Source organism: Monodelphis domestica, chromosome 3, assembly GCF_027887165.1.
Source record: "Monodelphis domestica isolate mMonDom1 chromosome 3, mMonDom1.pri, whole genome shotgun sequence".
Taxonomy (NCBI): Eukaryota; Metazoa; Chordata; class Mammalia; order Didelphimorphia; family Didelphidae; genus Monodelphis; species Monodelphis domestica.
In genome coordinates this window covers 103,664,157-103,679,085 of record NC_077229.1, presented here as the reverse complement: position 1 = coordinate 103,679,085, position 14,929 = coordinate 103,664,157, and the positions used below count along the sequence as shown (strand labels likewise).

The 14,929-nt window shown below is 36.6% G+C and overlaps 1 protein-coding gene across 1 annotated transcript in view; it reads right to left on the bottom strand.

Annotated features, from left to right (window-relative positions):
• Window positions 1–586: 586 nt before the first annotated feature.
• Window positions 587–14,929, bottom strand: part of LOC100019583 (leucine-rich repeat-containing protein 14-like) — a 36,014-nt gene continuing 21,671 nt past the window's right edge. Inside the window, exons 3-4 of the mRNA XM_007488808.3 lie at window positions 13,323–13,946; window positions 587–12,709 (exon numbers count right to left, since the gene is read on the bottom strand). Of these exons, the coding sequence (XP_007488870.1) occupies window positions 12,154–12,709; window positions 13,323–13,946 (1,180 nt within the window). The 3' untranslated portion in view covers window positions 587–12,153. The remainder of the gene's footprint in view (window positions 12,710–13,322; window positions 13,947–14,929) is intronic.

Genomic DNA, 14,929 nt, shown 5'->3' with positions numbered 1-14,929 from the left:
TGAATGTACACTCTTCTGCCAAAGGGGACTGGTCCCTAATTGGCTTTTGTCAATGTGCCCAGCAAAACATTGGTTTTGCTGTCTCTCTCTCTCTCTCTCTCCTATTTTTCCCTTATCTCTAACTATTATAATTTCATAGCTAGTATGTTTACAAGACCCATCTGAGAGGTTAGCCTTCCTTGGGCCTCAGGGGGATTGTGAATTTCAAAACTACTCAACCCTGTTCAAACCATTCTTTAGAGGATGGGATTTGGCTATTTCCTGATCTATAACAATGGAGATACTTGGAATGACAGAATCAGGTCTTGGAAACTACAATCTCCACCCTACTCAGGGTAACAGGATTTAGGAAGGGCTGCAGCAAAGCTCAAGATTTAATTATTTGAGAAGATGACCTTCAACAGACATGTGCAAAGGGGACAGACCTCTGGGCGGTCCTGGGTGAAGCTAGAGCCACCATTGGCACAGGGGAGACACAGGAAGTGAGGTAGAGGACAGCTGAGGAGTTCTGGGGACTTCCTGTGTGGAGGAAAGGAGGTGGTTGGAGTCTGGTGCTTGAGGTGGAGGCCCTGAGACTGTTTCTCCATTTTGGTCACGTGAGTGATAGGGACTGATCTCTTTTCTTTGCCTCAGCTATCTAAGGCCTTGGGCCTTTGGCCCAGCCTAAGCAGAGGGGTTATTTAAGCCCTATTCCCTTCTCTCCCCTTTCTCTTTCTCTCTCTAATACCTTTCTTCCTCCTGTTAGTAATTGAAAACTCCATAAAAGGTTGACTGCTGACTTGAGTTTTCATTTAGGAATTACATAGCTGAATTCCTTGGCGACCTTAAATTAATATATATAAGTCTTTTAATGTGATTTTCATATCACAATTTGTCCTACTCACCAATCCACCCCATCCTCTAATCCTACTCCAATTCCCTATTTGTTCCATTTGCCTTTTCTTACTTACCTTGCATTGACAACAACATTTTTCTTTATCTTGAGTACATCTCTTTCAGGTTGTCTTCTTAACCATTATTTGAACCTTTTATATCCTCCTTAAATGTTCTTGATGTTGCTTCTCTTATAACCCCAAAGTAAAGTTTGGACCAGATTCTGGTCCTAGAGAGTTTTCCATTTTTCTCCATTTCCCCAAATTTCTCCTCTTCAAATTTATTGTTACTTTACTAGTCTAAATTGCCCCCAAACCACCTACTTGAATTCCTTCTTCTTATTCTACTCAAGACCTTTATCCACAGAAGCCAGAAGTATATACATGAATAACTTTTCCCCCCAACCTCTTTATTTTTATTTAAAGTCCTGTTGGTAAGATTTGCAAAATACTCATAAAGTATAATTTTACTAGACCAACTAGGGGCACATCATTCCTGGTCAGTATTCAGTTATTTCTGTTTTAACCTGTGGCTGGAAAACTGAGGTCTCATTCTTAGGCACCAACTCCTTTCATTTTTTTTAAATTAAGAAATGGCTACCTGTTTCCTAATATTTCCCTCCCACTCCCAGGAAGCAAAACCTTATAACAGGCTCTTGCAACACAGTCTCCAGTTTTCCAATAAGTTTAACCCTTTGACTAGACTAGAGATTAAAACCAATGTGGATTGAAGAATGTAACAAACTTTGAGGAGGGATTCATATTTGAAAAATTCTGGGCAATACGTATATAAAGTGCCTCTCAGTATCTACATTTGCCATCTGTAAAATGAAGATAGCAGGACCTAAGGATTAAATGAGAATATTTGTAAAGAGCTTTGAAAACCTTAAAATGCTATAGTATTAACATATTGCTTGGAAGATGGGTTTTTCAGTAAAGTATTAGTTTTATCTGTACTTTTCCCATATATATATCACAAACCTCTTCTTTGATTCTGTGACAGCATATAACTACCGGTTCCCATTGGATGACACTATTTATGTCACATTTTTTCTCCATTAGTACAGCATACTGGAAGACAAAGTTGAACAATTTCCTTCCTAAAGAGCACATCCTCCTAAAGGTTAACCAATTCATCCTGGAATAGCCCTCCCCACTGGCAATCAACTGTTGTGTTCCTAACAGAGTGTCCATATGTTAAATCACTATGAGAAGTGTAGACAAAGGTTCGGCATCAAATTGAAAAGGGAGTTCTCTATCACCTAGTTTAGTCAGTATCTAAAGATCTTCAATGGAGAAGACAGCAAAGGGTAAAAGTATAACTCCTTACCTATAGAATCTCTGTTATTTCCATTCAGATCCTTAGGCACTAATGGGATTAGGTCCCTTTACTAAAGGGGTAATTTTGGAATGCTGAATGTTCAAGATTCAGCCTTGACATGGTTTCTACATAATCCTAGAACCTACAAACCCAAAAATATGGTTAAAAGTGTTCTCTTTAATGGCTCAGGAATAAGATTTTTTTTTCAAAAATTTTATTTGGTGTCTATTCAATTTCACAACAAAAAGTATATTTAAACATGCAAATAGCAATGGCAACTTATCAATAACTTCATTTCTCCTTCTAATCCTTAGAATTCTCTACATTAACATCTACACTAACTTGCACATATACTATATTACTTCCATGGATGTGGTTATTTCACTTGCAAAACACACTTTTTAAGAAAAATGGCACTTCAGTTGTTTTTTTTCATATTACATGACTCCACTTTGTACTTTTCCTACGTCCACATATTTTTAGTATTTGTTACATTGCATCAAGAATCACCTTTGTGTTGGTGTGCCATGTTCTCTCAATTCCAGTTCCCTCCATCCATTCCTCACTAGTTTAACAATTAGTCTATTTCCAGTTTTCCCACTATTACAAATAATATATCTTTAAACAAAGTTTTCTTTTAAAGTTATTGGGGATATTCATTGGGGGTATATTTCTAGTATTAGGATCACTAGGTCACAGATTGTGGCCAAGTTTGTAATTCTTGCTGGGCACCACCAATCAATTCTTCAGAAAAAAATAATACATTTGTAAGAGCAGTAGCACTTTTTCCTCACATCCCACCATTGAGTTTTTATAATTTTTAAGTTTTCCCAATACTGATGGACATGATATAGTATTATCTTGTCAGAAGGAACTTTGGAGAGTATCTAGTACAACCCACACCTAAACAGTCTTTTTTTTGTATGCCCAGTTGTGACCATCCAATCTGAAGACCTCTGACATTGGAAAACACTACCTCCCATGAGTCCATTCTACAAATTAGTTCTATTTGTTAAGTATTTCCTTATATCAAATTTAAATATATATCATTTCTATACAACTTCAACCCATTTCTCCTGATCCGTCTGGGACCACAAAGAACAATCTTCTTAACCTATTGTCCTTCAAACGTTTGAACAATGATCATATATATTTATCTTCAACCTGTAAGTTCGTAACTTTACATTTTTTTCAAATATTCACTATATTGGAATTCTGTTTTATAAATTGTCTGTACATATCTTTGGCCATTTGCTCATTAGGAATTTGGTATTACTCTTTCATGACATATCCAAGGTGAAAATGTTTCTTGATGTTGCTCTTCTTAGTTTTATGTTAAACATGTTTTGTTTGCATATATATATATATGTAAATATATATACATATATATATAGTCAAGCCTGTCAAGATTATATAGTCAAGATTATTTCAAATAATGTATCTTAATATCAAGAATTTGTCTTCCACATTTAGGATAAGTATGTTTATTTTCTTTTCAACTTCTTTTAAAAATGAGATTAAAAATGCAATCTAGTTGAAGTTTGTCACTGTGTATCATGTGAGATAAAAATCTACAGTTATTTTCTTCCATATTCATTATTTTCTCAAGCAATTATTGAATTACTCCTTTCCTATTAAAATTAATGTTTATCCTTTGATAACCTTTTATGTATATTCCATATCACTTTGTTTGCACAGTACAAACTTTAACAATATTGGACTGCTTTTTAATGCATACAAGGACTCTGTGAATCCCTTCCCACCATGCCTCAAGTACATCTGTCGTATTTACTTGCCCTCTTGTTTTCCAAGTAAAGCACACTAATCAGCTCTACATAAATTAGCCATATCACATCAAATCTTCAAATCAATTAGGTTTTAATAAAATCACTTTCTATACACCACCCCATCTCCCCACACATGGAAGATTCCTGCTATTTTTCAAGTCTTCCTTTGTCATTCCTTTAGTTTCCTATATAAAATTTTCATGTGTTTATCATAATAAACATCCAAATATTTTTCACTATTCTAAATGGGATGTGTATTGATTGTTCTGCTATTGCTGCCACATAATATAAATAATTTTTGTACATCTTACCATATAACTTGTTAACTTGCTCTACTAATTGGCCATTAATAAAATCTCTTAATTTTTCTAAGTGTATGATACCATTCAGTAATATATCTCTTCTTTTGCAATATTTTTCTTTCTAATTTCCTTTTCAATTTTATTTCAATTGCTAGTTTTTCTAGTAATTTTTTTAATTTAAATTTTCTAGTAATTTGTCACACAGTAATGTCTAATGGACATTTAACTCCAGTTTTTGATGGGAATGATTCTTTCAAGAATAATACTGATGGGGGCACCTAGATGGTTTAGTAGATAGAAAGCCAGGACTGGAGATGGGAAGTCCTAGGTTCAAATTTGGGCTCAGCCACTTCCTAACTGTATGACCCTAAGCAAGTCACTTACCCCAATTGTATAGCCCTTACCTATCATCTGCCATAGTTAGGGTTTTGGTTTTTTTTTAATCAGCAGTGGTGCAAAAGTTTTAAATGAAATAGGAGCAGCTGGGTGGCTCAGTAGATTGAAAATCAGGCCTACAGATGGGAGGTCCTGGATTCAAATATGATTTCAGACACTACCTATGTGACCTTGAACAAATAACTTAACCCCTATTGCTTAGCCCTTACACTCTTCTGCCTTGGGGCCAACATACAGTATTGATTTTAAGACAAAGGTAAGAATTTACCAAAAATAAATTTTTTTTAAAAATAAAATAATAGCATGGAGACCACAGCAACATATATCATAAAGATCATATACTATGACCAGGTGAGATTTACACTAGGAATATTGGGCTAGTTCAATATTAAGAAACCTATAAAAAGTATAAAATATTGTCTCTTTTGAGTATATATCTCTTGTCCTTTATATTAAGAATACTCTTCATTCTTTGGATAAATCCTATTTCATCATGCTGAATAATCTGATGTTGAAACTTTTAAAATTATCTTTCTCTTTCTTTGAGGCTAAGATTATAGAGATAAGGAACTAGATCTCGTATTTCACTGATATAGGAAATTCCCTGGTAAAGAAACTTCTCCTGTTCTCTGTAATTCACGATCTTGGAAAGTTGGCTAAACCACTGAGAAGTGAAATGATCTGCCCAAAGTAAAATACCTCATATGTCAAAAGCAGCAATTTGAATACAGGTTTTCTTAGTTCTGAGGCTGGTTATCAGCTATTTCATGTAGCCTGTTAAAAAAAAAAACCAGGCAGTATATACACACATATTTAGAAAAAAAATTGTAATGGGTATTATTATTCTTTGTTGGTTTAAAAAACTACATGCAAGTCAGTGGGCAAAGATTTCTTTTATAATCCCTAGGTATCTTCTCAAGAATTGATCCCTTCAATCTTATTTATGTCCAGCTGAGTCAATTTAGGTACTTAATATGTATTTGTCTTTTTTCCATTTAATTTCTGACATTATAGCTATGTACAGTATGATCTGATATTTTAAACTTCTATAGTCTTCTCAGTTCCACCTATAAAATGAGGTGGTGAATTTAAAATGGTATTAACAAATCCAGTTCTAAAGAGTACACAAAAATGTTTTCTTTACATTGTTTAAGCATGTGCCTCTTCTTATTTGGTGGGTCATATTCTGATGAGAAACACCATAATAATTTGCTCTTTGTTCTTATAGTGCTGTTACTTCTACAAAGTATATTACTCAGGCATATCCATTCACTAGCATTCCAATTTTGTTATTCATTACAAATTTTACATATAACTTCCTACCCTATCTCAAAATGGAATTTAAATCAGAAAAATTGAATTTGTTACTCTACTGGTTAACTCTGTCTTTTTTTTTTTAATATTAGCAGCTAAATTACTGATTTTTATGAAATGGCAATGGTATCATTAAAAAAACACTGGTCTTGGAGTCAGGAGGCATGAGTTCAAGTATTAGCCAGAGGTAGGTAAAAGTGATTATAGAAATATCTCTATTTATAAATATATAAAAGCATCAGAACACTTACTACTTATGTGATGTGGGGCAAGTTACTTAAACTCTCTTGGCTTCCATGTATTTTATCGGTAAAATGGGGTTGTTGTGAAAGTAGAGCCCTATAATCTTAAAACATTATAGAAATGTGAGTTATTACTATTATTGCTTTCATTTTTTAAGTGTTTCACAAAGACATATTATTGACACTTAATTTTTAACCAGGCTATAACTTGAACATTTATAGAATCAGTCTGTTTATCCATACTGTCATAATACTTGGCATATCTTCTATCCTTTAAAAAATCTATTTCGGTTGAAAATTAGGAATTAATTTTTTTGGAGGCAGGACTTTCATAATCAGGAGTCTGTTTTTTACAACATTCCTAAAACCTGTCTAAACCAAACTGTATTATTTATTTTACTCTTAACTAGTTGTGTACATTTATAACATTGGATATTCTCCTTCTAGTGGAGACTATAGAGCTGTGTCTTGGGATTTATTCACTTCTTCCCTTTCCATTCTTTTCTGTTATTTCGTAAATTCCCCAAATAATTCATTAATATCTCCCTTTTAAAAATTAAACTCTAATATCAAACATCATATTACTTAAATGTTTGATTTTATTTCCCTAATGTTATGTACTTAAATCTTATTTTCTAATACAATTAAGCAAACCTAAAGAACCCCTTTGGCCTTAATAGTTGAACATGCTATACCTTTAAATTTGTTGCCCCAACACATTTCATATATCCATATAAATGTGAGCTTTTCATAATGAATTCTTAATTATTGAATGGTCTTCAGTATGTTCATTCAGTATGAATGACTTCAAAAAATACATTTTGTTTTTTGGCACTCGATTTACTACCTTCAGATCCTACCTTATATCTTTTCATTTTATGAGGTTTGCGGGGCCTATTTTCTCATCTCATATATCTTGGTACAAAATTAGAGGTTGTTTCTGGAATCTGGAATCCTTTATACAGGATGTGCCAAGTATTAATGCTATTGCTAATGCACTAAAAATTTGAATTATTATAACTTTAGACTTTACTGAAATATCTGAAATACCCCCTATATATACATATATGTGTATATATATATATATATACTCCTTTTACTGCCTAGAGAAATCTTCCTTTATTTGAGAATTTCATCTCTATGTGCCATGGATTTTTTTGGTGAGGGTTTTTCTTAAAATAGGAGCAAATGAATTCTCTCAATTTCTAAAGTTGGTTTTGTTTTCAGATATGGGAATATTTTCTCAATTAACTCTGTGAAAACCATCTCAAGGTTAATTTTCTATACTCAATTTGTTCTGTTACTGTTAAGCAAAGCCCAATTAAAAACCTAGAAACCCTTTAGCAAAAAAAAGTTCAAGATTCATTTAGCCCTATTTTAATCTTGGTAATACACATTCCAAGTACTAGACTTGGCTTCTATTGACTTTGATCTTGAATTATCCTTCAAACTCCCAACACCAAATGTAATCCCCTCTTAACCTATGCTTTATTGCTAAAAATCCAGAACTATTCAGTAGAGCTTCTTGAATATTTCCTTTCTCTTTTTAAGCTTTTTAAAAATCCTTGTCTTTCATTTCTTTAAAGATGTATATCTGATCTTTCTTGTCCATCAACTTATCAAGTGAGTTCTGCTCCAGTCTTCATAACATTTCCTCCATAATGCTCTTGGTGCTTTGATATTATTCATACAGAAGAATTCTAAAAAATGTGCCCTGACCGACTACTACCATTTCCCTTTTTATATGCAGGTTAATTTAAATATTCTGGTTATGTTTGTTTTTAACATTTTCATTTCTCAAAATAGGTTTGGTCTAGGCCAGAATCCCCATACTACTACTTTTCACCCTACCATCTTTTAAGACAGTGAGGGCAACCTTTAGTGATGGGAGTGCCAGGCCCTGCCCCGATTCCCCTCCCCGCCCCAAGTGCTATGCCTCTCCTCTCAAAGACAACATGCTATACCCCTCCCCCGCCCATCCTGTATCAGGTGCACCCTGCCCCACTCCTTACCCCACACAGGGGAGGGAGGAAGCACTCTCATTAGGCTGCTGGGTGGAAGAGTGGGTCAAGTGAGGAATGTCCTCAGTGACTGTAGAGAGGGGGAAAGAGAGTTGCCCCAGCACTCTGCTCCCCTCCAGCTCTGCCACCTGCGAGCTACCCACCTTACCCTCTGTGCGCTCCCATTGGCTGCTGGGCAGAGGGGCAGGGATGTGAAAAAATGTTATCAGCCATGATGGAAAGGGGGAGGGAAGCAGCTCTGCCTGAGTACCTCTGCCTTTCTGGTAAGGAACTCTTGGGTGGGGGGTGGGTGCGGCCACATGCCCACAGAGAAAGCTCTGTGTGCCATCTTTTGGTACCCATGCCATAGATTTGCCATCATTGTTCTAGGAAATGTTCCAAAGGACAGAAAATTAACATCCAGTCCCACTCACTTCCCCTATGAAGTGAAGGCAGCTCCTTATGCCCATTTACTTCTTAGGAGCCCTTTCATATATATATAAGAAACCCTTTACAGCCGCTAGGACTCAGGTGATTGCATCCTCTTACCCAGTGAGTATAATTAACCCTCCCATACTCTATGCAATGCCCCTGGCAATGGAATAATGCTGCATAATAGTTACATACTCATTTCAAGGCCCCAGAGTTACACGATCCAAGAGATAAAATCACCATTATGTCTTAAGAGGAAAAACAGACTGCATAGTCTTAATAGGAAAAGTACAAATTGAGAATCAGAAAATAAAGGTTTGAACTCTAGCTCTGCAACTTCTCTGGGTTTTAATTTCCTCATCCATAACACCAGAGGTTAGACTAGACAATTTCTAAGATTCCCAACTCTAAATTTTATGTTTGACCCTTAGTCCAAAAGATACTTTTTAAACCTGTTCCTAGCTAATTCATTGTTTAGCATATTTCGAGAGAGATATGAAGGGCTTATCTCTTTCCTGTTGATTTTCCCTTTCAAATAGCAAGCTTGGGTCAAATTCTTCTGAAGACCTTTTAAAAATTATAGGTAGGTGCTAAAGACCATGCTGTTGTTTGCATAAAAAATTCCTTCTATGTGGATCTCTAAGAAAAACCAAAGCTCCCATAATAACCCATAATAATGTATGTGTCTAACTCAATCGAATCTATCAAAAAGGTATAAATCCCTTGGGTGAGAAAAACTACAATGAAATCTGAATATATGGATTTCCTGGGTTACAATGGCAGATAATTTTTTTTACCACTACCCTCCATAACTAAATCATAGTGTGAGCAGGTTGTTCTCTTTAGCCTAGATCTTAACCTGGGGTCCATGAACTTGTTTAAAAAAATTTTTTTTTAACTGTATTTCAATATAACTAGTTTCCTTGGAAATCCTATGTATTTTACTCTGCATTTAAAAACCTTATTCCAGGAGCACCTAGGTGGCTCAGTGGATAGAAAGGCAAGCTTGGAGATATGAGGTCCTGGGTTCAAATGTAACCTCAGACACTTCCTAGTTGTGTGATCCTGGGCAGGACACTTAACCTTAGTGTCTAGCCTTTATCAATACTTGGTATCAATTTGAAAGTTTAAATTAAAAACAACAACATAATATTATTCTGAAAAGGGATCAATTGGCTTCATCAGTGCCAAAAGGGTCCATGACACAAAAAATGTTAAGAACCTCTGCCTAGGTCTAGTCCTCAGACAACAAAGGCTCTTAGTTCTAACAGAATTACCTATGCCAGTATCTCTGAAATTAGGCATCAAAGAGTTTAAGATATTTAAAATCAGAAAAACAATGCCATCTACAAATATTAAAGATGAACCAATGGCAGGACTACATGTACCATACTAGCCATAGATTATGAGTAGAGATATAATCTTAAAAATAACTGTGCATAGGAACAAAATATAGTCATATTTGTGACTCCCCTCTTCAGGCAAACAAGTATTTTGAAGGCCTTGAAAAAGCAATCTATTATTTAAGAACTAGTAAATTTTAAATGTGTACATGTGTCCAAAGGTAGAAAAATAGTTTTGTACACAAGAAGAGAGTTTAAAGTATGAGGAAGTATTCTGCCAATTGATAGATCTGCTACTTAGGTAGATTGTGCACTGTTATCTTAGGAGAATAATAGCTTGGAGATTTATTTGGCTTTAAAATCATTCAAGAGTTCTCACTTGTCTAGAGTTAAAAACTAGACTTTTAAGATTAAAAAAGGAACTACATGAATTGTGAACCATGCTAAGATAAGAATAGGTGTATATATATATATATATATATATATATATATATATATATATGTAGAAATATTTTTTATTGTTAATCACTGAACTATTTTCAGGATATAAAATCCTAGCTGATTTTTTATTATTATTGTCATCACTTATTTTTACCCAAGGAATATGTTGTAATTGGCAAGGGGTATACAACACATAGAAATGTCATTGTATAGCAATAGCAAGTATAGCCTTGAAAGAACAGCAGGAGATGCAGGTCTTATCTTATTTTACTTGTCAAGCATTATGTTCCTTCAAGAAATAGAACACTCCCTATAGCAACCAAGAGAGTACTTCTATTGCAAAGCCATCTGAATCTGCACCAAATGATTGCCAAACTACTGGGCCTGCAGAATCAAATCCAAACAATAAGAAATTCATTTGGATTTTATTGGAATTAAGCTTTGAAATTTGGAAAGATGTAATGTTGTTGTATGTAATGTGTCGAAGGAAGTTACACAAAGAATACAAAAAACCCCAAAGAACCTGACCCTTACTATAGTGGCCCCCTATTCCATTGTGGTAGAATGGACACCTTCTTAAATGAAAAGGGGGCACACAATGAAAGGGAGCTTTAACCAAGAAGGGGAAGTCACTTTTAACTCCTATGATATGCCCCATGGGGTGCATGGGCTTAAACATGGGCCACTACTTTGACACTTTCTCCTAAAATGAGCAGGAACTCAGACAATAACTTGGAAAAAGACAATAAGAAACCCATTTAGAGAACTTTCCAGATCCCACACAATCACCTGGAGGATACAATAGGAAGGCATATACCAAAAAGGCATCAAAAACAGAGAGAGACCTCACTCAATCTAAAGATAATACTGCATATCAAAGATCTAGAGAGACCTCTACTCTGGGTGATGACTCAATAGTCTGAATGATCAATTCAAATACCCCAAAACATCCCAATGTTCAATCACTGAATTTAAGGGCCAAAGTCTAGCAAGTTCATGCTACTTGCTTATATTAGTCATTTATCCACAAACAAAAAAATGTCACTATAGTTTAGAACTAAGCAAGCATATTGAGCCCACTGGATGGCTTATTAGATCCTTAGTGACTGAAACCAAACCCAAAGCATCATTCTATACTGGCAGGGAAAACTCATAGGTCTCCTTGGTACACTCAACCATCAACTGAGCACCATAATAAAACTGAACTGAATGCTCATCTGGTCTAAAGCAGCCCAGAATGTCATGCAGACATAGGAATAAGCCTCATAAAACAGAGAAATTGGGATTAAATAAGAGTAAATCAGGTACACATGTAAGGACAACCTTTTCTGACCACCTAGCCTAGTTTATCTGGTGTCTTTGACAGGACCCTATTAGCCCCTCTGACCCTCTTTAGAGATATACCAGAAAATAACCTAACCCTCCTGGGTTTTCATAAACTTGTTGGGTTCTCATAAGTATTACTCCAACAAATATACTTTCCCCAATCCCTCCCACCCCCAAACTCTAAAGTTTGCTCCATACCCTGCTAGACAAGCTAGAATTTCTAGTATTTAAAGACAACAAGCAGCAGGAGAGAAGGCCTCAAGACTCCTTGTGTGCCCCATTAATAATCAACACAGGCGCTACTAGGCATTTCCTTTCAAGTCAGGGAGAGTGGAAGACTATGAGGTCTTCTCCATCCCTGGCAGGCAGCCCACCAGTTATAAGCTAAAGTAATCGGGCATGTTAGGACCATAGACATCAGTGGTCCACAGCACATTAGCTCGGTCAGCTGACAGTAACATCTGCCGTAATTCAGCCTGAACATGGGCAAACTTCTCCTCATCCAGGAGAATGGCAGCAGGAGGTGGCCAAGGCAAAATCTCATAGCAGTCCACAGGAAATGGATATACCACCAGCTGAAGTTCAGGCAGTACTTCTGATCGAAGCAGCAGGGTTTTGAGTCCAGAGGTAGAGAGGGGATTGCCATAGAGACTAAGGTAGCGGAGGTGGACACAGCGGCATAGGCTTGGTAAAGTGGAAATAAGATGGGTGTCCATGAGCTCACACTCAGTCACATTCAGGAGCTTCAAGGAAGTGGAGACTGCTTTCAGCACAGACTGGAAGGGGCCCAGGAGAGCACCTGAAAGGTTGTTGCCACTGAGGTCCAACTTCTTAAGGTGGGTGGCATGTGGGCTTTGGGCCAAGTACCTTAAATCTGTGGGGAGGAGATAGCAGAAGGCCAGTTCCAGGCTCTCCAGGGGGCCTTGTAGGCTACTGCAAAAAGACAAAAACATGGTATTATTTGCCATTAAACCCCAAAGATTCACCCCACACTAACAGAGGGACAAGATAGATGGTGGTTCTACTAAACAGCTTTGCCACCCTGTAGGCAGATGTAGGCTTTGGCCACAGAGATATTGAAAGAATGGGGAAGAACACAGGAAAGAACAGATTAACAACGATAAAAAATCTTTGTTATAAAGTTCTCTCTTTAATGACCATTTATATTATGAACCTTTTACAAGAATAAAGAATTGACATGTCTTTAAGAAGGTAGGTTAAGGAAGACTTAGGAAAGTTACTTTGCCTAGCTAATCCTGGGCAAGTCACTTAACCCCAATAGTCTAGCCCTTATCACTCTTCTGCCTTGGAATTGATAGTTGGGGGTCTAAGCCAGAAGGGAAGGGTTTAAAAATAAAAAAGTTACTTTGACATCAAAACAGATTTCTAGAAAACTGAATGGTTACAGTGAGTGAATCATGGAAGCAACCAAAAACTGAGTTGGTGAACTGTGCTATAGAGTAGGTGCCACTGGAAAGTATGGCTGTTTGTGAGTACAAGTGTATGAACAGAAAACAACATAATGACAACTCTCAAGTTCACTTACCTGAGCAGCTGGCACAGTCGACCAGAAAGGCAAGAGGAGCCCATATTGAGTTCTCTGAGGCGGTTCAACTTATTAAGCTCAGAGACAAATAAACGGAAGCTGCCTTCTGACTCAGTTGAGAGCTGCCACAGGTCCACATAGCTGTACTGTAGTTTCAGGCTCAACAAGTTGGTGAACTTCACAACAGAAGCCATAAGTTCACACAGTCCAGATAACTCCAGGCTATTGAAGCACAGGTCCACTCGGCGCAAGTGCATAGGATCCAGTAACTCCAACATATCTACAGTGCTATTCAGAGGGAGTTCTTCAGCTCGGAAATCTCGACAGCAAAGGCGCAGAGGGCTAAAAGCACTTGTCTGTAATGTATCCTTTAGAAACCCATAGGAGCTATGGGTCACCCGGAGATCTACTCGAACTTCTATAGGGGTAGGAGTACAGATGGGTGGTACTGCCTTCTTGCGCTTGGCTCGTCGACGCCTCTGTCTTAAAGATTTATTTAGCTGACCCATGATACAGGTCTGGATCACTGATACAGTGCGAGACCACATGGTCATAGTTGTAAGATCTTCCTCATAGCCAGAATCCAGAATTCCTGTCATGTCCAACAGCTGCAACTGCAGCTTCCTAAGGAAAGGAGAGAACAGTTTGAGACACAACTATTACCAAGTTAACTCTACCTCAAATGGAATAATTTATCACAGTGTGTACCTGACTTACTGAAGAGAAGAATTAAATAGGATTGCAATAGAGTCAAGAAAGGAAAAGGGAAGTTATAAAGGGAATGGTATACAAATTTCAACAGTATTTTTTAAAAGTCAATTCAAGTCAACAAGCATTTATTAAGTACCTAATTCCAGAATCAAATATAACCTTTCTCCCCATCTTCCCACCAATCACCCCTACTCCTCTCCCCCTTATGCTCCCACATAGTCTATGACTCAGTGATACAGGCTTCCTAGCTTTTCCTCATACTAGACTCTTATCTCCTGACTCCAGGCATTTTCTCTGGTTATCCCCCTTACCTAGAATGCTCTACCTCCTCATTTCCACCTCCTAGCTTCTCTGGCTTCATTTAAGTCCCAGCTAAAATCTCATCTTTTCCAAGAAGTTTTTCCTAATCTTTCTGATTCCCTCGATTGATTATTTCCAATTTATCTTACATGCAGTTTATTTGTACATATTTGTTTGCCTAAGTAAGACTTATTAAATGTTTATTGGCTATGTGCCAAGCACTGTGCTAATACAAATGGGAATACAAATGCAAACAGAAAGGCAGTTCCTGCCCTCAAGGAGTTCACAGTCCAATGAAGGGAAACAACCCATTAAACAACAGTATCTCTTTAGGTATCTATGGAGAAAAAAATAATTGTACTTGATTGTGCTTGAAATCATCATTGTTAGATCTCAAACATATTTTTTAATTTCTAGAGAAAGAAGGGAATGTTCTAGAAACGATCTTGCTAAACATAGAAGTTGTGAAATATAAAGGTTTTCAGAATGAGTTCCTGGGTCCTAGATCAGACTAAAAGCACTTATTAAAAGACAGACTCCTACCAAGCTATCACTCTTTGCAGATGATATGATCGTCTACTTAAAGAATCCTAGAG